Source organism: Bos indicus x Bos taurus, chromosome 5, assembly GCF_003369695.1.
Source record: "Bos indicus x Bos taurus breed Angus x Brahman F1 hybrid chromosome 5, Bos_hybrid_MaternalHap_v2.0, whole genome shotgun sequence".
NCBI lineage: Eukaryota > Metazoa > Chordata > Mammalia > Artiodactyla > Bovidae > Bos > Bos indicus x Bos taurus.
The window spans coordinates 84,777,269-84,802,533 of record NC_040080.1 but is presented as its reverse complement, the minus strand read 5'-3'; the positions used below and the strand labels follow the sequence as shown (position 1 = coordinate 84,802,533).

Here is a 25,265-nt window from a genome sequence, read left to right as displayed (position 1 = left end):
CCCACAGATGTATCAAGAATACAAATGGAACAGTTCTCACAGCGCACCTGCTGAATACAAGCAGGGAACCTTGGACACCTAAAAGGACAAGAGAGACCCCCATGTAAGTGAGAGTCTAAAATAAAGACTGTTACAAGAGACAAAGAAGGATACTATATAATGGTCAATGAATCAATCCAAGAAGAAGATATGACAGTTATACATGCACCCAACATAGGAGCACCTCAATATACCAGGCAAATGCTAACAGTCAAAAAAGGGGGAAATCAACAGTAACATAGTAATAGTGGACTTTAATCCCCCACTGACACCAATGGACAGATCACCCAGATAGGAAATTAATAAAGAAACACAAGTCTTAAATGAAACATTAGAACAGATGGACTTAATTGATATTCGCGGGACATTCCATCCAAAAGCAGCAGAATACACTTTCTTCTCAAGTGCACATGAAACATTCTCCAGGATAGACCACATCTTGGGTCACAGTCAAGTCTTGTAAATTTAAGAAAGCTGAAATAATATCAAGCATCATTTCTGACCACAATGGTATGAGATTAGAAATCAATTACAGGAAAAAAAAAACCTGTAAAATACACAAAAACATGAAGGGCAAACATTTTACTAAAAAAAAAATGGATAACTGAAGAAATCAAAGAGGAAATAAAATAATACCTAGAGACACGTGGCAATGAAAATACAATGATCCAAAACCTATGGGACACAGTGAAAGCAGTTCTAAGAGGGAAGTTTATAGCAATACAATCTTACTTTAGGAAACAAGAAAAATCTCAGCTATACAACCTTACTTAGCAACTTATACCCAAAGAGACTAGGGAAAAAAGAACAAGCAAGACCCAAAGTTACTAGAAAGAAAAAAATCATAAAGATCAGAATAGAAATACCTAGAGATGAAGAAAATAAAAACAAAGATCAATAAAATTAAAGGATGATTCTTTGAGAAGATAAGCAAAATTTATAAACCTGTAGCCAGACTCATCAAGAAAAAAAGGGAGAGGACTATGAAAAAGGAGAAATTACAAGTGACACCACTGAAATACAAAGGATCATGAGAGTACTACAAGCAACTGTATGCCAATAAATTGGACAATATAGAGGAAATGGACAGATTCTTACAGAGGTACAACCTTACAACCCTGAACCAGGAAAAAATAGAATATATGAACAGATCAATCTCAAGTATGAATTGAAACTATGATTAAAAAACTTCAAACAAATGAAAGTCCAGGACCAGATTGCTTCGCAGGCAAATTCTATACAACATTAAGAGAAGAGTTAGCACCAACCTTTCTCAAACTCTTTCAAAAATTGCAGAGGAATGAATACTTCCAAGCTCATTCTACAAGGCCATCATCACTTTAATACTAAAAACAGACAAAGATATTACAAAAAAAGAAAATTACAGGCCAATGTCATTGATGAGCAGAGATGCAAAAATCCTCATCAAAGTATTAGCAAACCAAAAACAACAACACGTTAAAAGGATCATACACTATGATCAAGCAGGATTCATCCCAGGGATGCAAGGATTTCTCAGTATACACAAATCAGTCAATGTAATATAGCAATTAACAAGTTGAAAAATAAAAATCATACGATCAGCTCAATATATGCAGAAAAAGTTTTTTAGAAAATTCAACACTGATTTATGATAAATATTCTCCAGACAGTGGGCATAGAGGGAACCTACCTCAACATAATAAAGCCATGTATGACAAACCCACAACTATCTTCAGTTCAGTCACTCAGTTGTGCCCGACTCTTTGTGACCCCATGGACTGCAGCACACCAGGCTTCCCTGTCCATCAGAAACTCCTGGAGCTTACTCAAACTCATGTCCATTGAGTTGGTGATGCCATCCAACCATCTCATCTTCTGTCATCCCCTTCTCCTCCTGCCTTCAATCTTTCTCAGCATCAGGGTCTTTTCCAGTAAGTCAGTTCTTTGCATCAGGTGGCCAAAGTATACATCATGCTCAATGGTGAAAAGCTCAGAGCATTACCCCTAAAATGATTAAGAAAGATGTCTACTCTAGACATATTTATTCAAGATAGTTTTGAAAGTCCTAGCCATGGCAGTCAGAGAAGAAAAAGAAATAAAACAAATCCAAATTGGAAAAGAAATAAAACTTTTACTGTTTGCATATGACATGATACTATACCTAGAAAACCCTAAAGATGCAACCAGAAAACTACTAGAGCTCATCAACAGCATTAAAACATGTATAATATCATATAAGAAATGAATCGCCAGTCCAGGTTCGATGCAAAATACAGGAAGCTTGGGGCTGGTGCACTGGGATGACACAGAGGGATGGTATGGGGAGGGAGGTGGGAGGGGGTTCAGGACGGGGAACACGTGTACACTTGTGGTGGATGCATGTTGATGTATGGCAAAACCAATACAATATTGTAAAGTAAAATAATAATAATAATAAAAGAAAAAAAATTAATTTGGTAAAGTTGCAGTATACAAAATAAATACCCAGAATCCTGTTTCATTTCTATACAGTAACAATGAAAGATGAGAAAGAGAAAATAAAGAAAAGATCTTATTTATCATTGCATTAAAAAGAATAAAATATCTAGGAATAAATCTACCTAAGGGGGCAAATGACCTGTACTCAAAAATCTGTTAGACCTTGATGAAAGAAATCGAAGATGGTACAAAGAGATGGAGAGATATACTATGTTCTTTGGAAGAATCAATATTGTCAAAAGGACTATACTATCCAAGGCAATCTACTGCTGTAAGGCAGCACCCATCAAATTACCAATAGCATTTTCCACAGATTTTTACTTTTACAGTTTGTATGGAAGCACAAAGGACCCTGACAGCCAAAGCAACCTTCAGAAAGAAAAATGGAGCTGGAGCAGTCAGGCCCACTGACTTCAGAGGAGACCACAAAGCCACAGTACAGTGTGGTACTGGCACAAAAAGGGCACAAAGGAGAGGGAGCCAACAGAGGGTGAGATGGTTGGATGGCATCACCCACTCAGTGGACCTAAGTATGAACAACCTCTGGGAGATAGTGAAGGACAGGGAAGCCTGGTGTGCTGCAGTCCATAGAGTCGCAAAGAATCAGACCCAACTTAGTGACTGAACAACAGCAACAACTAGCACAAAAACAGAAACATAGATTCATGGAACAAGAGAGAAGGTCCAGAGAGAAACCCACGTACCTATTTTCACCTAATCTATGGCAAAGGATGCGAGAATATACAGTGGAGAAAAGACAGTCTTTTCAATAAGTGGCTCTGGAAAACTGGACAGCTACATGTAAATGATTGAAATTAGAATAATTTCAAACACCATACACAAAGATAAACTCAAAATGGGTTAAAGACCTCAACATAGGTCCAAATACTATAAAACTCTTAGAGGGAAACATAGGTAGGACACTCTCTGACAAATCACAGCAAGATCTTCTTGATCCACCTCCAGAGTAATGAAAATAAAAGCAAAAATAAACAAATGGGACCAAATTAAAATTAAAAGCCTTTGCACAGAAAAGGAAACCATAAACAAAATGAGGAGATAATTCTCAGAATGGGAGAAATATTTGTAAAATTAAGCAATTGACAAGGCATTAATCTCCAAAGTATACAAATAACTCATGCAGCTCTATATTAAAAAAAAAAAAAACCCAATGTAAAACTAGGCTGAAGATCTAAATAGACATTTCCTGAGGAAGATATACAGATGACACAAGAAAACATGTTCAATATTACTAATTATTAGAGAAATGCAAATCAAAACTGCAATGAGATATTACCTCACACTAGTCAGAATGGTCATGATCAAAAAAAATCTATAAACAATAAATGCTGAAGAGGATATAGAGCAAAGGGAACCCATCTATACTGTTGCAGGGAATGTAAATTGATACAGCCACTATGAAGAACCATATGGAGATTCCTTTAAAAACTAAATGATGCCTTAAAAAACTAAGTGATGCCATCCAACCATCTCATCTTCTGCCGTCCCCTTCTCCTCATGCCCTCAATCTTTCCCAAAATCAGGGTCTATTCCAATGAATTGACTCTTTGCATTAGGTGGCCGAAGTATTGGAGGCTCAGCTTCAGCATCAATCCTTCCAATGAATATTCAGGGTTGATTTCCTTTAGGATTGACTGGTTTTTCTCCTTGCTGTGCAAGGGACCCTCAAGAGTCTTCTGAGGCATGGAGAAATATCTATTGTATAAATGACTAAATTAGGAGAATGAGGCTTATGTGGTAGCTTTGAAATTAATTAGTTGTGTGATTTTTTTGAACAGATTGCTTGACTTGTCTGCATCTTGGTTTGTAAAATGAGAACTTTCCAAGCTTTCTTACTAAATGACCATGAATGATAGCCAGTATTCCCAGCAAGTCCCTGATTCTGTGAAGGCAAGTCAGCTCATACAGGGAAAGGAGGAGGATGACCTGAAGACCCAATGCACCATGAACGCATTTATTTCCCTGCTCACTCAGCAGTTCTGTCTTCCTCTTTGCCTTCTCAACTCCAGCTTTCAGCCAAGACAGTAAAGGTGGAGATAGAGTCTGTCTCTGTCAGGGTGACATAACTCTTGAGGTTTTTCTTCCTGTCAGAGGATTTGATGATATGTGTGAATAGACACTTTGGCCAGGCTCATGCTGAATCTGGGTTCCTCCCAGCCTCTTTAAGACACTAACATAAACTTATCCTTGTTCTCAAGCCTTGCATTTGGACTTGGCTTGTCTGGCCTTTCCATCTAGTAACTATATGTTCATCAAAAAGAAAATTCTAATGTCAGTAGCTAAGCACTAAGAATTATGTGATGAGTCAGAAAAGATTTTGAATTATTGTGTCTTGAGGCCTGAACTTAATAAATTTCCTTGAAGATGTGGGCTATGAATAACCTTAGAAAAGGAGAATGATTTTTGCTGATAGCAGAGGCAGAATCAAGTAAAAATCTTCCTTTGAAAATGGAATTTTTAATGACTTCTATATTTACCATTTCTGGAGTTACGTTTACAAGATGAAGGGGAAAATCTGATATAAGTAAAGTTGGCTGCAGGATATCATTAGGAATATTCTCACCTTTAGCCTTCCTGGGGAAAGTTACTTTGTCTCTTATAGGCAAAGCCCTCTCCTTTAACAGAAAATTTTGAGCAAGGCCAGAAGCCAGCAGACCAGCTGAGTCCACATGGATGCTTTATTCTATTCAAATGAACACTAAGTGCTGCAGCGTATTGGCAAAAGCAACCAATGCTCAATCTGCTTGCCTATTGGCAGGTAAAAATAAGGGCTGCATGGTGGAATATGTTTTTAAGCCGATGACGCATGGCTCTTGCAGACTAGAAACATTTGATAAGCCAGTAAGTCAGTCCTCGTCTCAGAACTATATATGTATATATGTAAAATTAATATATATATATATATATACACACACACATATATATATTTCAACCCACAAGACTCACTAGCAAATAGTGCTATTTAGTTAACCATTTACACATATTCAGTTCTGTTTTCCTTGCCTGTTCTCACAGACTGATTTTAATTCATGGTATTTTGCATTATGTTAACTGAATCACAAAGAGGAATGACAGAAACAGGCCAACCTTGATGTGGCACAGTTCAATGTGACAACAGGGGAACTAGCATTTATATATCACACAGCAATTTTCAAAGTAGGCTTGACCGCCTGCAGTCCTGGGATAGCTAGACTTGACCACCTGCAGTCCTGGGATCGTTATTATGCTATCTGGATGGAGGGAAGTTGTGTTTGGCTCAGGAAAGAGGTGCTGGGCCAGGGCCTTGACTCCAAGCTCCTCATCAAGTTCCAACTTGTTTCTTTTTGCTATGCTGCTCCTAGAACTGGATTTGAAGCACTAACTTCCCTTATTTTTCTTAGAGAGTTTCAGTTAGGTTTTGTGAGTGGTTCAAAGCATGGGTAGAATATAAAAAATGTTGACTGAAACCTAACCTTCTTCCATGTCCCAGAGGGGTATGGTATTTCTTTTCCCTTCTACTGTCACAATGAGGGTACTTTGGCAGGAAAGGCATCTTTGTTAAGTAAATTCTCTTTTCTCATTTACCGCTCTTTTTTTCCCCATATTTTACATAATCATTCTCATTTTGAGATGCTGCTTTTACTAATCTTTATTCTTTTATATTTTTTCTTTTTTGCTATTTTAGTGTTATCAGTCTCCTTTCATGTTTTTGTACCCCTTCTAGTTTAATTCTACTTTTAGAATCATTCTGTTATAATCTGTGATTCTGTTGCTTTGACAAAACCTCACCAAAAATTTCTTGGAGTGTTCAGTTCAGTTCAGTTGCTCAGCTGTGTCCGACTCTTTGCGACCCCGTGAACCACAGCATGCCAGGCCTCCCTGTGCACTAGCTCCCAGAGTCCACCCAAATCCATGTCCATTGAGTCGGTGATGCCATCCAACCATCTCATCCTCTGTCATCCCCTTCTCCTCCTGCCCTCAATCTTTCCCAGCATCAGGGCCTTTTCCATTGAGTCAGCTGTTCGCATCAGGTGGCCAAAGTATTGGAGTTTCAGCTTCAACATCAGTCCTTCCAATGAACACCCAGGACTGATCTGCTTTAGGATGGACTGGTTGGATCTCCTTGCAGTCCAACGGACTCCCAAGAGTCTTCTCCAACACTACAGTTCAAAAGCATCAATTCTTCTGCACTCAGCTTTCTTTATAGTCCAACTCTCACATCCATACATGACCACTGGAAAAAGCATAGCCTTGACTAAACAGACCTTTGTGGACAAAGTAATGTCTCTGCTTTTTAATATGCTGTCTAGGTTGGTCATAACTTTCCTTCCAAGGAGTAAGCGTCTTTTAATTTCATGGCTGCAATCACCATCTGCAGTGATTTTGGAGCCCAGAAAAATAAAGTCAGCCTCTGTTTCCACTGTTTCCCCATCTATTTCCCTTGAAGTGATGGGACCAGATACCATGATCTTAGTTTTCTGAATGTTGAGCTTTAAGCCAACTTTTTCACTCTCCTCTTTAACTTTCATCAAGAGGCTCTTTAGTTCTTCTTCACTTTCTGCCATAAGGGTAGTGTCATCTGCATATCTGAGGTTATTGATATTTCTCCCAGCAATCTTGGAGTGTTGAGTCCTTTCAAATGACACGTGGGGCAAGGAAGATGTTAAGAGTCTATGGTTGGTTAAATAAATCTGAGCCACTCTATCTTGAGCCCTGGAATAGAAACCAAGGTTCTCTGATGATTCTTAATATAAAATGAAGGAAATGAGAAAATGAGTCAGGAATCACCCTCTTATCATCCCGAATTTGTCATAGTCAGCAGCACATGAAAGTGTTTTAGGAGTTCATTGCTTTTCAATGATGGATCATGTTCCATTGTATGAATTTACCAAAATTTAGTCTGTGGACATTTGGGTTCTTTCTACATTTGGTTAAAATTTATAAAGCTACTATGAGTCTCTGTTTTCATTTCTCTTGAGTATCATTTGATTCCCTCCAATAAAGTGTAAGAGTTCATGCCACTTTGTATCTTATTGGCACTTGGAATTCTCAGTCCTTTTAATTTTAACTATTTTAATAAGTGTGCCCCTCATTGTGGTTTTAATTTGTGCTTCTTTAATGACTGCCGATATTGCACTTTTCATGACTTTCTTTTTGCCATCTGTATCTTCTCTTGGTAAATCGTCTATTTAAACATTTGGGCTTCCCAGGTGGCACTAGTGGTAAAGAATCTGCCTGCCAGTACAGGAAATGTAAGAGATGCAGGCTTGACCCCTGGGTCGGGAGGATCCCTTGGAGGAAAAAAATGGCACTCTACTCCAGTATTCTTACTGGAAGAATCCCATAAACAGAGGGGCCTGGTAGGCTACAGCCTATGGGGTTGCAAAGAGTTGGACATGACAGAGTGTCTGAGTGCAGCACCATTTAAATATTTTGGCTGTTTTCTTCTTAAATTAAAAACTTTGTCTTACTGAAGTATGACTTCTTTATACAATATGAATGCATGTGTGTATGCTTAGTCACCCAGTCATGTCCAATTCTTTGCAACTGTGGATTGTAGCCCACCAGGCTCCTCTGTCCAAGGGACTCTCCAGACAAGAATACTGAAGTGGGTTGCCATTTCGTCCTCCACAGGATCTTCCCCACCCAGGGATCGAATGTGAGTCTCCTGTGTATCCTGCATTGCCAGGTGGATTCTTTACCCGGAGCCATCAAGGAAGCCCATATATTAATAATGTGAATATGAGTCATTTATTTGATATATGGTTTGCAAATATTTTCTTATATTCTGTATTTTGTCTTAATTTTCTTAATGATGTCTTCCAAAAAGTTAGTTTTAAATTTTGAAGCACAATTTATCAGTTCTTTTAATGAATGTAAGTTTTGTGTGCTGCTTAAGTAATCTTTGCCTAACCCAAGTCACAGAGATTTTCAACTATGTTTCCTTCTAAAAGTTTTAAAGTTTTAGCTTTTATACCTAAGATTATGGTCCACTTCAGGTAAATTGTTGTATATGGTGCAAGATAAAGACTGTAGATAAGATTTCTCTCCCTTCCTCCTTTCTTCTCCCCTCTCCTCTCCTCTCCTTCCCTTTCATACTGTCTCCTCTCTCCCTCCCCTGCTTCTCCGTCTTTTTCCTCCCTCTTATCTTCCTTTCCTTCCTTTCCATACAGATGTCCAATTGTTCAAGTATCATTGTTAAAAAAATCCTTTCTCCATTGAAATATCTAGTTGCCTTTGTAAAATAGCAATAACTCATATATATATATATATATATATATATATATATATGAGTCTATTCCTATATTCTTATTTAATTCTACTGGTAGATATATCCCAATACCAGACCATCCTGTGTACTTAAGCTTTATAGTATAATCTTGAAGTTGGTTAGCAGACATTTGATCCTGTCCAAAATATCTGTAAGACATTTGTTCTATGCCAGAGGATCCTTGGCATTTGGTCCCATACAAAATATTCAGGAGTATATTTTGGTTCATGCCAGATGGTTTTTGGAACAGGATGGAATATCAAGGATCTTTTGTTACGGACTAAATGTCATGAACATTTTAGACAGGACCAAATGCCCTGCGAGCTTGAAATAAGATAATGAAAATACTCTCAGTTCAGCCACTCAGTCGTATCCAACTATTTGCGATCCCATGGACTGCTAAAAAGCCTCTTGATGAAAGTGAAAGTGGAGAGTGAAAAAGTTGGCTTAAAGCTCAACATTCAGAAACTGAAGATCATGGCATCTGGTCCCATCACTTCATGGGAAATAGATGGGGAAACAGTGGAAACAGTGTCAGACTTTATTTTTTTGGGCTCCAAAATCACTGCAGATGGTGATTGCAGTCATGAAATTAAAAGATGCTTACTCCTTGGAAGGAAAGTTATGACCAACCTAGATAGCATATTGAAAAGCAGAGACATTGCTTTGCCAAAAAAGGTTTGTCTAGTCAAGGATAGACAAAAAGATAGATAAAAAGGATGCTTTTTCCAGTGGTCATGTATGGATGTGAGAGTTGGACTGTGAAGAAAGCTGAGCGCCAACGAATTGATGCTTTTGAACTGTGGTGTTTGTTTGAGAAGACTCTTGAGAGTCCCTTGGACTGCAAGGAGATCCAACCAGTCCATTCTAAAGGAGATCAGGCCTGGGATTTCTTTGGAAGGAATGATGCTAAAGCTGAAACTCCAGTACTTTGGCCACCTCATGAGAAGAGTTGACTCATTGGAAAAGACTCTGATGCTGGGAGGGATTGGGGGCAGGAGGAGAAGGGGATGACAGAGGGTGAGATGGCAGGATGGCATCACTGACTCGATGGATGTGAGTTTGAGTGATCTCCGGGAGTTGGTGATGGACAGGGAGGCCTGGCGTGTTGCAATTGATGGGGTCGCAGAGTCAGACACGACTGAGCAACTGAACTGAACTGAACTGAACTGAGTCAATTATTGCTATAGAGCAAAGTGATTCAGATATATATATATATATATATATATATATATATATATATATATATATAATTGTTGTTCATTTGCTAAGTATCGCCTGACTTTTTCCACCCCATGAACTGCAACATGCCAGGCTCCTCTGTCCTCCACTGTCTCTTGAATTTGCTCAATTTTCTGTCTGAAGAGTGAGTGATTCTGTTTAACCATCTCATTCTCTGCCACCCTTATCTCCTTTTGCCTTCAATCATTTTCAGCATCAGGGTCTTTTCCAGTGAGTTGGCTCTTTGAATCAGGTGGCCAAGGTATTGAAACTTCATCTTCACCAACAGTCCTTCCAATGAATATTCAGGGTTGATTTCTTTTAGGATTGACTGGTTTGATCTCCGTACAATCCAAGGGACTATCAAGAGTCTTCTCTAGCACCACAGTTCAGAACATCATTTCTTTGGTGCTCAGCCTTCTTTATGGTCCAATTCTCACATCCATACATGACTACTGGGGAAACCATCAGTTCAGTTCAGCTGCTCAGTCATGTCTGACTCTTTGCGACTCCATGGACTGCAGCACACCAGGCCTCCCTGTCCATCACCAACTCCTGGAGTTTAGTCAAACTCATGTCCATTGCGTCCGTGATCTCATCCTCTGTCTCCCCTTCTCCTCCCGCCTTCAGTCTTTCCCAGCATCAGGGTCTTTTCAAATGAGTCAGTTCTTCACATCAGGTGACCAAAATTATGAAGTTTCAGCTTCAGCATCGGTCCTTCCACTGTATATTCAGGACTGATTTCCTTTAGGATGGACTGGCTGGATCTCCTTGCTGTCCAAGGGACTCTCAAGAGTCTTCTCCAACACCACAGTTCAAAAGTCAATTCTTTGGGGCTCAGCTTTTTTTATAGTTTAACTCTCACATCCATACATGACTACTGGAAAAACTGTAGCTTTGATTATATGGACCTTTTTTTTGCAAAGGTATACACTGTCCAGGTTTGTCATAGGTTTCCTTCCAAGAAGGAAGCCTCTTTTAATTTCATGGCTGCCGTGACCATCTGCAGTGATTTTGGAGCCTCCAAAGATAAAGTCTGTCACTGTTTCCATGGTTCCCCCACCTATTTGCCATGAAGTGATGGGACTGGATGCCATGGTCTTCATTTTCTAAATGTTGAGTTTTAAGCCAGCTTTTCACCCTCCTCTTTCACCTTCATCAGGAGGCTCTTTGGTGCGTCACACTCTTTATGACACACCATAAAGGTGGTATCATCTGCGTATCTGAGGTTATTGATATTTCCCCAGTAATCTTGATTCCAGCTTGAGCTTCATCCAGCCTGGAATTTCGAATGATGTACGCTCCATTTAAGTTAAATAAGCAGGGTGACAATAAACAACCTTGATGTACTCCTTTCCCAATTTGGAGCCAGTCCATAGTTCCATGTCCACTTCTAACTTTTGCTTCTTGACCCGCATACAGGTTTCTTAGGAGATAGGTAAGGTGGTCTGGCACTTCTATCTCTCTAACAGTTTTCCACAGTTTGTTGTGATCCACACAGTCAAAGGCTTTAGCATAGTCAATGAGCAGAAGTAAACGTTTTCTGGAATTCCCTTGCTTTTTCCATGATCCAGTGAATGTTGGCAGTTTGATCTCTGGTTCCTCTGCCTTTTATAAACCCAGCTTGTACATCTGGAAGTACTCAGTTCACATACTGCTGAAGCCCAGCTTGATGGATTTTGAGCATAACCTTGTTAGTGTGTAGAGTGAGTGCAATTGTATGGTAGTTTGAACATTCTTTGACATTGACCTTCTTTGGGATTGGAATGAAAACTGACCCTTTCTAGTCCTGTGACCACTGCTGAGTTTTCCATATTTGCTGACATATTGAGAGCAGCACTTTAACACCATCATATTTTAGGGTTTTAAATTGCTCAGCTGGTATTCTGTCACCTCCACTAGCTTAGTTCATAGTAATACTTCCTAAAGCCCACTTGACTTCACACTCAGGATGTCTGGCTCTAGGTGAGTTACACACCATCACTGTTATCCGGGTCATTAAGACCTTTTTTATATAGTTCTGTGTATCCTTGCCACCTCTTCTATATACACTTATACATTCTTTTTCTCATATTCTTTTCCATGGTTTATCACTCGGCATTGAATATAGTTCCTTGTGCTTTACAGTAAGACGTTGTTTATCCACTGTCTGTATAAAAGCTTATATCTGCTAACACCAACCTCCTACTATATCCTTTCCTCAATCCTCTTCCCCTTGGCAACACTCAGTCTTTTCTCTATGTTTGTGATTCTGTTTCTATTTCACAAATAGGTTCATTTGTGTCATATTATAGATTCCACACATAAGTGATATCATATTGTATTTGTCATTCTCTTTCTGATTTGCTTCACTTAGTTGATAATCTCTGGTTCCATCCATGTTGCTTCAAATGGCATTATTTTGTTCTTTTTATGACTGAGTGGTATTTCTTATACAACTATTGTTAATTGCTACCAAAAAGCCCACTGACATTTTGATTGTCTTGAATCTGTAGATAAAGATGAGTATAACTGATACCTTAAAAATGTTAACTCTTCTAATTAATGAGGATTATAAATCTTTTCATCAATTTAGGTCTTCTTTAATTTCATTCAGCAAAATTTTGTCATCTTCTATATAAAATATTGTGTATATTCATATTTTTCCATGAATATTTTATATTTTTAATGCTATTATAAAATGGTATAGCTTTTTAATTTATATTTTCAGTTATTCCTTGCTAACATATAGAAACAAAATTTGTTTCTTCATGTTGGTCTGGTAACACTGCTAAACTCACTAATTCTAGTAGCAAATTTTTAAATGTAGATGCAAAATCATCTAAGGAAAAATCATTTCTTCCTTTCTAATTTAATGACTTTTATTTCTTGGCTCACTGCATTGATTAGAAACTTCAACCTAACGTTACCTTGTTAATGTAGAATCTTTTAAAATATCTTTTACTGTATTGAGGAAGGTTCCTTCTACTTTTACTTTGTAGTTCGTTATTCAGTTTATCATCAGTAGTCGTTCAATTTTGTCAAATGCTTTTCTTGCATCAATTGATATGACCACATAATGTATCTTCTTTAGATTTAAATGAGGTGGATTACACTGATTGATTAAAATACATGACTTAACCTTGTATTCCTGGGATAAACCCTACTTCATTGCAATTTATAATTTTTTTTACAGTTTGCCAGATTGGATTTACCAATATTTTGTAAGGATTTTACATGTATGTTCAAAAGATACATTCTGTGTGTTCAAAAGCTGTATTTTGTGTCTATGTTCTAATTTCCTTTTTTGTTTTATAGTGGCTTTGGCTGATTTTGGTGTGAGTAATGTGAATCTCATTAAAAGAGTTGGGAAATATTCCCTCCTCTTCTATTTTTTGGAAAGTTTATGTGATGCTGTTTTTTTTTTCTTTAAATGTTTGGTGAGATTTGGCACTGAAACTCTCTGATACTGGAGATTTTCATTGATTATGAGAGTGGAATGTGGGGAGTTTCTGAATATAATTTTGTATTTTCTTATATCTTCCTTCAGTTCTGGCACAATTTCTCTTGGGTTTCATGTACTTGGAAGTTTTGTTACTAGGTGCATGCACACGTAGGATTGTTATGTCTTCTTTGTGAATTGACCATTTATTTTCATGTAATGTATCTCTTTATGTCTGGTAATTTTCTTTGCTCTAGATTTAGTTTTTCTGATATTAATATAGCCACTCTAACTTTCTTTTGATTGATGTTTGAATCAAACATGAATGTCTGTATATCTGTATATCTTTTCTTAATACTTTGCCTTAGATCTTCCATATTATATTTGAAATAAGTATCTTGTAACAGCCAATAGTTGGGGTACATTTTTCAAGTCCATTCTGACAATTTTGGTCTTTTAATTGTTGCGCTTTTAGTTCATTTACATTTAGTGCAATGTGTATATGTTTGGATTTTGGTTTTCTAGGTTATTTCTTTTCACTTTGTTGCTTCATTTGTCTGTTCCTCACTTAATCCATTTCCTGTCTTCTTTCAAGTTATCTGAATGTTTTTAATATTTCATTTTTAAATCTTGTGTCTTTAAACTATATCTCTTTTTATGTGTGAGTGTGAAAATCGCTCAGTTGTGTCCAACTCTTTGTGACCCTATGGACTATACAGGCCATGGAATTCTTCAGGCTAGAATACTAAAGTGTGTAACCATTCCCTTCTCCAGTGGATCTTCCCAACCCAGGGATGGAATCCAGGTCTCCTGCATTGCAGGCAGATTCTTTACCAGCTGAGCTTTCAGTGTTCTGGAGAATACAATATGCATACTTACCTTTTCAGTGTCAACTTAGACTTACGTTACCACTTCAGTTGAAATATAGAGACTTTTCCACTGTATTGGTCCCTTTTTCTTCATCTTTTTATGTTGTGATTGTCTTGCGTATTAAATATACGCCCATTGAAATCACTTTGGAGAACTTTAAAATTTTCTTTCAGTCATTATAGTAGCCAGAAGAATGACTTCCCAAAGATGTCCACACTCTAATCACTGGAATCCAGGAATATGGAAAGGGAACTTTGTGCATGTGATAAAGAGCCTTCATGTGAAAACTTATCTTAGATTATGCAATAGCCCCAGGGTCATCATATTAAATCCTTAGAAATTAAGGACCTTTCTGAATTGTAGTCAGAGAATCAGAGAGAATGTACTGTGTGAAGGACTTAGCCCACTGTTTCTGGCTTTGAGGATAGGAGAAGAGAGCAATGAGCCAAGGAATGCAGAGACTCTCTAAAAGTTGAAAGATGTAGAAATGGATTCTCTTGTAGAAAGGGATACAGCTTTGTCAATGCTTTGAACTTAGCCTGGTGACTAGTGTTAGATTTATCTACTGTACTATAAGATCATCATTGTATTATTTCAAGGCACTGGTTTGTGGTAATTTGCTATACCAGCAATAGAAAACTAATAACACTATCAAATATATTTTATAAGACTCAAGAGAAGAATAATCTGTTATATTTATCCAGATATTTACCACTGCTATCTCTATTTCTTCTTTCCTGATATGCTGATTGTCTTTCTATTATCATTTCTTTCTGTCTGAAGGACTTCCTTTAGCAGTGTCTTAGAAGAGGTTTGTTGGCAATTGGTTCTTATAGATTTTCTTAGGCTGAGAATGCTTTCCCTTCATTTTTATTCCTGAAGAATATTTTCACCAGTTATAGAATTCTTTGCACAATTTAAAATATGTTATTCCCTTCTTTCTGGCCTTCATGGTTTCTGATGAGAAGCCTGCATTCATCCAAATTGTTGCGTCCTTGTAAGTAATATGTCATTTTTCTCTGTTTGCTTTCAAAATTTTTTCTTTGTGATAGTTTTGTATTTCTATTGTTTTCAGCAGTTTGATTATGATATGATTAGCCATAGATTCCTTTGCATTTATCCCATTTGGAATTCACCCTGCTCCTTGAATCTCTTGTTTATGTCTTTTTGCAAATTTGAGAACGGTTAGGCCATTATTTCTTGAAATATTCCTTTTTTTTTTTTTTTTTTTGCTATTGAACTCTTTCCCTTCTCCTGGGACCCTGATTATATTAAGGTTATTTTGTCTCAGGTTCCTTTTTCTATATTCTATATTCACATAAGTACAAACAAACAAAACAAAAGCAAAACCAAAAATCAACCAAACAAAAAAACTTGTTTCTGTTATTCTGATTGGATCATTTCATCTGATCTATATTTAAGCTCACTAACTCTTTCCTCTGTCATCTTCATTCTGTTACTGAGCCCATTCTAATGAGTTCTTAAATTTTGGTTATTATGCTTTCCATTTCTAAAATTTCCACTTTGTTCTTTTTTAATCTCTTCTATTTATTTGCTGCCACTTTCTATCTTTTCATGTGTTTGCCTTTATTTTATGGAGTATTTTAAAATAGCCTTTTAAGTGTCTTTTTCAGATAATTCCAACATCTATGTTATCTTGGCATTGGTAAATGTTGATTTTATTTTTCTCATGTAAGTTGAAGTTTCCTTCATTTTTCATATGCCAAATAATTTCAGATTATATCTTGAACATTTGAATATTGTTAAGTGCTTTGAATTTTAAGTACTATAGAGCACGTCATTTTTTTTTTTTTTTTAGAGCAGGCAGTTGGCCTTGTCAGATTTAGACTGTGAGTTTTGACTAGCCTTCTTGGAGAGATTTCAAAGACATTATAGTATATTCAGTTTTATCTCATGTGTGTATCACCCAGAGGCAGTCTATGACTTGAGTGATGGTATATTTCTTAGAAGTAGTCACTGCCACTGTGGTGGTACTCCAAACTCTGGTCTTCTTTCTCAGTTTTCCTGCTACTGCCTAATTTTCAGAGTCCTCATATACGCTATGCATTCAAATACTCCAACCATACCAGGTTTGGAATCATTAAGTGGGAGAGAAAGGGTGAGGTCTGCTTTTCCCGTCTCACCCAGGATTAGATTCTCATGCATACTTTAATTCTTCAAAGCTTTTCACTCTTATTTGTTTAAACATTTCCAGTGACACCATCTCCTTCCATTTTCTATAGTCTCTTATTTTACGTCTCTGAATAATTGTGTGTTGGCTCTTCTAATTGTAACATTCTTCATGTTTTCCATCTCCTTATCATTCTTGCCTGATTTTCAACAATATCTTGAGATCTCATTTTTTATTCCTACATTTCCCCCCTAATTTCCATCTTTATCTGCTGCTTTTTATAGCCAATGCTTTTAAAAATGTAATTTTTAAGATATATGTTTATTTCTAGAGGGCTCCCCTGGTGGCTCAGATGGTAAAGAGTTCCCTGTAATGCTGGAGACCTGAGTTTAATCCCTTGGTCGGGAAGATCCCTTGGAGAAGGGAACAGCTACCCACTCTAGTATTCTTGCCTAGAGAATTTCATGGACAGAGGAGCTTGGGGGATTACAGTTCATGAGGTCACAAAGAGTTGGACACGATTGAACAATTAACACTTTCACTTTATTTCTAGAAGTTCTATTTGGTTTCCTTTGAAATCTGCCTAATAATTACTCACATAGTTCTGCACCTTCATTATTTTTTCTATGCCTTAAAAACTCTAATGATTTAAAATATATTTTTTAGTATTTTTTGATTATGCTTTTCAGATATACTGAGTTCATGAGATACTAATTCTCTTTTTTTTACATGTGTTTGCCTCCTGAATGATTTTCATGGTATTTTACTTCAATGCAATTTATTATTGTTATTATTTTGTGCTTATATTTTCATCAGAATTTTTTCTTTTATATGCCAGAAGTTGTGGAAGCTCCCCTAATAGAATTCTTACATTTGCTTCTTCAGGACATGCTGGGGGTTTTATTCTAATTTTTGATTTTAGAATTTCTTATACCAGTGAAGATGTAATTTTAGATCATGTGCTCATGTCAAGGCTTGAGATTTGACATTTTTTATAGTTAGAACCAGACATGGAACAATGGACTGGTTCTAAATTGGGAAAGGAATATGTCAAGGCTTATGTCAATATACAAGTATATTGTCATCATGCTTGTTTAACTTATATGGAGAGTACATTATGTGAAATGCTGGACTGGATGAAGCACAAGCTGGAATCAAGATTGCTGGGAAAAATATCCATAACCTCAGATATGCAGATGACACCACCCTTATGGCAGAAAGCAAAAGGAACTAAAATGCCTCTTGATGAATGTGAAAGAGGAGAGTGAGAAAGCTGGCTTAAAACTCAACGTTCAAAAAATGAAGATCATGGCATCCAGTCTTATCACTTAATGGCAAATAGATGGGGAAACAAGAGAAACAGTGACAGACTTTATTTTCTTGGGCTCCAAAATCACTGCCTGTAGACTGCAGCCGTGAAATTAAAAGATGCTTACTCCTTGGAAGAAAAGCTATGACAAACCTAGACAGCATATTAAAAAGCAGAGACATTATTGACAAAGGTTCGTCTAGTCAAAACTATGGTTTTTCTCATAGTCATGTATGGATGTGAGAGTTGGACTATAAAGAAAGCTGAGCGCCAAAGAATTGATGCTTTTGAATTGTGGTGTCGAAGAAAACTCTTGAGAGTTCCATGAACTGCAAGGAGCTCCAACCAGTCCATCCTAAAGGAAATCAGTCCTGAATATTCATTGGAAGGACTGATGCTGAAGCTGAAACTCCAATACTTTGGCCACCTGATATGAAGAACTGACTCACTGGAAAAGTCCCTGATATTGGGAGAGATTGAAGGTGGGAGGAGAAGGGGATGACAGAGGATGAGACGGTTGGATAGTACCACTGACTCAATGGACATGAGTTTGAGTAAGCTCTGGGAGTTGGTGATGGACAGGAAGTCTGGCATCCTGCAGACCATGTGGTCACAAAGAGTCGGACATAACTGAGCGACTGAACTGAACTGATAGATGACTTTGTTTTCCACCTACAGTCATATGCAGCTGGCAAACATTCTTGTTCTTGGGTCAACATGCAAAATATGTGTGTGTATATATATATACAATATAATACTTCAAATCTCCATATTCTTATTGAAAGGCTCAGTAACATCCTTATGGCTTTGGCCATAATTCATTGTTTCTAGTTCTCGTGTGGATGATAAAGTTCTACTCCATTGTCTTGAGGTACGTACTGCATCTGAAACCTCTGTGTCCTACCCTCTGATAATCATCACCTGAATCAGTTTTTTTTTCTGCCAATTTTCAGTTATCTTTATTTTTCCCTGGCATCTGGGAATTTTTTCTTTCTTTTTTAATTTAAAGTTCATCTGTGAATAAAATATTCTTAGAAATTTTATTTAGCTTTGAGATGTATTTATGAATACAGGGTTTGTAGAAGCTACCATTTTGACTGAACTTTATGTGGTTAGTATTTATATTAGTTTTCTCTGAATACTGAAACAAATCACCACAAATTTAGTGATTAAAGCAACAGAAATTTATTATCTTACATTTCTGTAGTTTAGAAGTCTAAAATAGATTTCACTGGGCTACATCAAGATATTGGCAATATTGTGTTTCTTTGTATGTGTGTTCAGTTCAGTTCAGTCACTCAGTCATGTCTGACGCTTTGCGACCCCATAAACTGCAGCACACCGGGCCTCCCTGTCCATCACCAACTGGTGAAGTCTACCCAAACCCATATCCATTGATTCAGTGATGCCATCCAACCATCTCATCCTCTGTCGTCTTCTTCTCCTCCTGCCCTCAATCTTTCCCAGCATCAGGGCCTTTTCCAATGAGTCAGCTCTTCACATCAGGTGGCCAAAGTATTGGAGTTTCAGCTTCAACATCAGTCCTTCCAATGAACACCCAGGACTGATCTGCTTTAGGATGGACTGGTTGGATCTCCTTGCAGTCCAAGGGACTCCCAAGAGTCTTCTCCAACACCACAGTTCAAAAGCATCAGTTCTTCTGCACTCAGCTTTCTTTATAGTCCAACTCTCACATCCATACATGACTACTGGAAAAACCATAGCCTTGACTAGACGGACTTTTGTGGACAAAGTAATGTCTCTGCTTTTTAATATGCTGTCTAGGTTGGTCATAACTTTCCTTCCAAGGAGTAAGCGTCTTTTAATTTCATGGCTGCAATCACCATCTGCAGTGATTTTGGAGCCCAGAAAAATAAAGTCAGCAACTGTTTTCCCATCTATTTCCCATGAAGTGATGGGACCAGATGCCATGATCTTAGTTTTCTGAATGTTGAGCTTTAAGCCAAAATTTTCACTCTCTTCTTTCACTTTCATCAAGAGACTCTTTAGTTCTTCATTTTCTGCCATAACAGTGGTATCATCTTCATATTTGAGGTTATTGATTTTTTTCCCGACAATCTTGATTCCAGCTTGTGCTTCTTCCAGCCTAGCATTTCTCATGAGGTACTCTGCATATAAGTTAAATAAGCAGGGTGACAATATATAGCCTTGACATACCTCTTTTCCTATTTGGAACCAGTCTGTTGTTCCATGTCCAGTTCTAACTGTTGCTTCCTGAGCTGCATACAGGTTTCTCAAGAGGCAGGTCAGGTGGTCTGGTATTCCCATCTCTTTCAGAATTTTCCACAGTTTATTGTGATCCACACAGTCAAAGGCTTTTGCATAGTCATAAAGCAGTAATAGATATTTTTATGGAACTCTCTTGCTTTTTTGATGACCCAGCGGATATTGGCAATTTGATCTCTGATTCCTCTAAATATGTGTGTATATGTATATTTATTTTTTCCTCTGATTTTATCTTTCAGTTTTCAATGTCACTTTGTAAATAGTGTTACAATTCATTACTTTGGTTGTACTGCTATAGAAAGATCTTTAATTTCCTGATGAATAATTTCCTTTGAATTAATTCAATTCAATTACATTAATTTCATTTGTGTAGTTTTGAAAGTTTGTGAAGTTACATAAAACAATACTTCATCACATTTAAGTACGGATCTACTTCTCAAAAGTTTACAAAATTAGAAATAGAATCATATAGAAAAACTGATAAGGAAAGATCATTTAAATTTAATTTGGAAAAACTTCCAGATTCTGATATTTTTCCTTTAAAAATTCCAAGGACAGAGCTAAATATGTTCCACTCATCCTTTTATAGTATGCTACTAAGTTGCTTCAGTCATGTCCAACTCTGTGTGACCCCACAGACTATAGCCCGCCAGGCTCTTCTGTCCATAGAATTCTCCAGACAAGAATACTGCAGTGGGTTGCTGTGCCCTCCTCCTATTATAGTATAATTGAGTATATATTGCCCTGCTGGAACCTCAGACTCTACCCAGTAGGTATTTTGGTAACTGTGTAGGCTCCTTTCGAGAATTCAGAATGTACTTGTTTGGATGGAAAATTAAGAAACTCAATTGACCTTTGTTTGTATGCTGCTGCTGCTGCTGCTAAGTCGCTTCAGTCGTGTCCGACTCTGTGCGACCCCATAGACAGCCTCCTACCAGGCTCCTCTGTCTCAGGGATTCTCCAGGCAAGAACACTGGAGTGGGTTGCCATTTCCTTCTCCAATGCCTGAAAGTGAAAAGTGAAAGTGAAGTCGCTCAGTCGTGTCCTTTGTATAGATTAACATTTTAATCGCTTTTCAAACTTCCTCAATATGGGACTTAAGTGTCATTATTCAAAATTTACCTCAAAATTTAAAGGAACCTCTATCTATCGATCTACCATTTTTGTCTTTTTTTTGGCATAGGCAGGCACCCTGACTGCTGCCCTTGCCTCATGCTGTGTTCTTGTCCTGGAGAACCGGAGCCCGGACCTGGGCGCTGTGTTTGGCAGGGGGCGCGCGAGGTCCCGGAGCTGTCCAGCAGTTCCCGGCTAAGTTCTCCCCTGCTCTCTCCGCGCGGGGGAAGCTCTCCAGCGCCCCGCCCCGGGCAGGGAATCTCTCCCCGGAGCTCCCAGGGCTTCCCAGGCTCGCCATCAGTCTCCGCCCGTTTCTCCCTACTTCTAGCCCCACCGCGGGAGTCTAGCTGCTTTAGTATCTTCCTCCGCAAGCCTCCGAGAGGGATTCCCCTCTCTAGTCCGCGGGGCTGCGCTTCCCTCCTTTGCCTAAAGGGCGGGCGAGCGCGTCTCCATCTAGCCTCGCCTTCTGCTGTTGGGTGGTCCTTTCTCTTTCTCCGTCTGTCTTTCTAGACACGCGCCCAAAATTGAGGGGTGAGAGCAACGACCGCCCATCAACTTAGCACCTTGAAATAAGATCTTTCGATCCCGAAGGAGCTTAGCGTAGCCGGGATCGGCGAGAGAGGGAGGACGCGGCGGAGGTTGTCGCCGCTCCGGGGTCCGCTAGACGGGGCTTGGGGACCGAAAAGCCCGCGTAGGAGAGGGACGCGGGGCGCCGGGCCTCGCCCTCGGACTGCCTCCCTTCTCCTCCTCTCCCCGCCTCCCCGACACGCCCCTCCCTCGCCGAGGAGCAGTCTCTCAGCGCGTCTCCCGGCGCTCTCTCCATTGTCTCTGCCTTTACAACAGGTTCGGGCGGCGGGGAAGACGGGCGGGTGCGGGGCCGCCCCAGTCTGGGCTTTCTTGGGGCTGCCTCCTTTCCTCCCGGAGTGTGCTCCTTCCGCTGCTCTGATTGGGCTCAAGAGCTAATTTCCCGGCGGAGCAGCCCCCGGCGAGGCCGACCCCTCCCTCCGGGCCCCGTCCCAACCCGCGCCCGCCGCCTGGGCTCTGCGTGTGGGAATGATGTGCGCATTGGAGGGTCTAAGTTCTTCACGTGCTTGGGGGGTCCTCCCTTTTTTTTCTTAGCAACCAAATCGTACTAATCTTACTAATCAGTAAATCCAAGTCAGCGGCAGGAAAGACAAGCGATATTTTTTTCCCGCTTGATTCCAAGAACCTCTTCGATTTTTATTTTTAAAGAGGGAGACGATGGACTGAGCAGATCGGCACCATGGAGTCTCGGGTCTTACTGAGAACCTTCTGTTTGCTCTTCGGTCTCGGAGCAGGTGAGTGGCCGCAGAGCTGGGGCGGGAGAAGGGTTGGCTCCCACCTCGGGGCAGCCCCAGTTGCCTGGGGACACCTCGCTTTCCCTCCACCTGAAGTAGGTCTGGAGTGGGAAGCTTGGAGTCGGGGGTGGGTTTGGATTTGGATTTTTTTTTTTTTTTTAAATCCCTGTGCTTATCTTGGAGACCGCAGGGCGGGTCACACCCCAAGTCTAGGGTCTGAGGGCCGAGGGGAACTTTGCACCGAGCAGGGTTTAAAGTAGGTCACGGAAATGGGACTGGGTGCTCCGCTATTTAAAGCTGGGCTGCTGATCTCTGGTAAGGCTCTCAGCGGCCGCGGAGGCAGTCGCCTCTCGTCTTCAGTTTCCAATATTGTCTCGAAGACGCGGTTCTTTGCTGCCCTGAAAGAAGAGGCTTGTATTCTGATGGAGCTTTTTCTTTCTTTTCTCCTCCCTTCCCCACTCCCACCAGTTTGGGGTCTTGGTGTGGACCCCTCCCTGCAGATTGACGTCTTAACGGAGTTAGAACTTGGGGAGTCCACGACCGGAGTGCGCCAGGTCCCCGGGCTGCACAATGGGACGAAAGCCTTTCTCTTTCAAGGTATGAGGAGCGTGCTCAGTCCCCAGCGCTGTTTCAGTTCGGATAACCCCGGGAGGAGCTGGCCTGGCCGCTCCTCCTAACTTCTGTTCTGCCTCATGGATGACAGTATCTGAGCTGAGACGTGGAGGGGTCAGTGTGAAATACACACATCTTCCACCTCTTTTTAAGTGGCTTGTTTCTTTCTTCTCCCACCCCCTCCTCTTCCTTACTTTGTACTCTTGCCAGTCTAATAGATAGTTCCTTAATTACTGTGCAGAAACTCCGATGGCAGATGGTTGATTCTGGAGTCTGGGGAACAATGAATTATAGCAAACACCACAGCTGGGTGAAATTGATTTAGGTAGGAAATAGGGTAGCTTAATCTTAGTTAAGACATTGCTCTCTGAAAGTTTCAGGTACAATGGTGCTCAGTTGTGGACGAATTTCTTTATGTGGGTAGCTTTGTGGGAAAATTAAATCTTTCAATAGTTGTAAGCACTGTATGTCACAAACAATATATTTAAGATTCCTCATTGAAAGATAATGATTCTTCTCCATCGATAACAAGAGAAAAGAAATAATATTCTCTTAAAGTATTCTTTGTCTCACCATTAATTGTGTACTTAGGAATTTAAAACGTTTTTGTTGAAGTCAATGGACTGGCTATACACGTGTCTGCATTTAAATTTACCTGTTTTAGGTAGTCAGAAGCAAACTCCAATGAATCAAACCTTCAGCGTTGATTCACCAACACTTTTGAAGGTTTCTTGGTTTGTGGGGAGATGCTGTAACATGAATATTCTAAAAGGTAGCTAAACACATACAGGAAGAGTAGTTTCCCATATGGTGAAGTACAGATAAAGGCATAAGAGAAATGGAATTTGGTTTAACATATTTGGTGGACTGACTAAAGCATCTTTTCCCCACCCCACCCAGATTTTTCTTTTGTGATTTTGGTGCTGTGCTTTCAGAAACACGGCAACTCATAATTAATGAAGAGTTGGATATGCAAAATAAAACTTCTTCAGCAAAATTACCACCAAGAAATAGGCATAAAATAAAACTTGAGTGTTGCTGTAGAGGTGTTGTTGCTCAATATAGCCAGTATGTGTCACCATGGACAGTAATACCAAAGCTTACAGTTGGAAAAGGAGGAAACTGACCTGTGTTGCATTTATTTTAAACAAGTTTACTCTTACAATATGTTAAATGTAATTTTCTCTTTTAATTATGATGCACCCACTAAATGTTTTTATTATGACAGATATTTGTGATAATATTTTATTTACTTAAGTCTTTTTTTTTTTTTTTTTTTTGGTGGGGAGTGTGTGTGACTTTGATATTGAATCCTTTAAAAACAATGACCAAATCTAATAAAGGAAATAAGATTAGACTGTCAGCAAAATTCACAGAGTGGAATAAAGGTCTTATTAGGGTTAAACTCCTGTTTTTTCTTTTTCTTCTCCTTTTTTTTTCAGTCTCTGATTTTTCAATCCCTGTGAACTGTAAACAAAATTATTTCAGGACTGCCAGATTGAGTAACTGGAAAGCTTTATGGAAGCCAAAGCTCCTGATAAATAAATGGCATTGAAGTGTCCTTAAAATTTTGAAAGGTCCTTTAAATTATATTGGTGTTCTTCTTGGCTTTCTCTGAAGAGTGTCTGAGCTGTCACAAATAGAAACCTTCAGGACTGTGCATTTTATGTTCTAATGCTAGACAATTTCTCGGAAATAGTCAGAAGGCACCAATATCTTTTCTGGTTAATTTTAAAAAGAAATGTTTAGTATTCATTTTTATTTAAATTGTCAGTTGTTCAAGATCCGCATTGTGTTGCAAATGAGTTGTCCATAGTTACTATGTATCGGCGCACACTGATGAACTGCTTTTGTTTCTGTGTTGGTACCAAGACCAATATTTAGAAAGATTAAATGCCCAAGAAGCAAGGTTTTAAGAGATTTGGAGATGTGAAGTTTTATTTCTTGTCTAACTGTCAACCTTATTTCATATAGCCAATCAATTAGCAAGTTTTTGCTACTGGGTGGGGACTTCCCAGGTGGCACAGTGGTAAAGGATCTGCCTGCTACTGGTTTGATCCCTGGGTCAGGAAGATCTCCTGGAGTGGGAAATGGCAACCCATTCCAGTATATTTGCCTGGAAAATTCCACAGACAGAGGAGTCTGGCGGACTACAGGCCATGAGGTTGCAAAGAGTCTGACAGGACTGAGTGAGTGAGCTTGCACACATGCCCGTGTTCTCAGTAGGCTTATGTTACTAATGTGTTTATTAT

General features: G+C 39.1%; 1 protein-coding gene across 3 annotated transcripts in view; it reads left to right on the top strand.

Moving 5' to 3' along the window:
- The window catches only part of NELL2 (neural EGFL like 2), a 462,863-nt gene that overhangs the window by 55,190 nt on the left and 382,408 nt on the right, over window positions 1-25,265 (top strand). Inside the window, exons 1-3 of one of the 3 annotated variants that reach the window (XM_027542641.1) lie at window positions 21,448-21,613; window positions 22,316-22,401; window positions 22,870-22,998. In XM_027542641.1, the coding sequence (XP_027398442.1) occupies window positions 22,347-22,401; window positions 22,870-22,998 (184 nt within the window). In that variant the 5' untranslated portion in view covers window positions 21,448-21,613; window positions 22,316-22,346. Of the gene's footprint in view, window positions 1-21,447; window positions 21,614-21,779; window positions 21,926-22,315; window positions 22,402-22,869; window positions 22,999-25,265 lie in introns of those variants that run through there. The other 2 variants (XM_027542642.1, XM_027542640.1) reach the window with 2 other exon arrangements.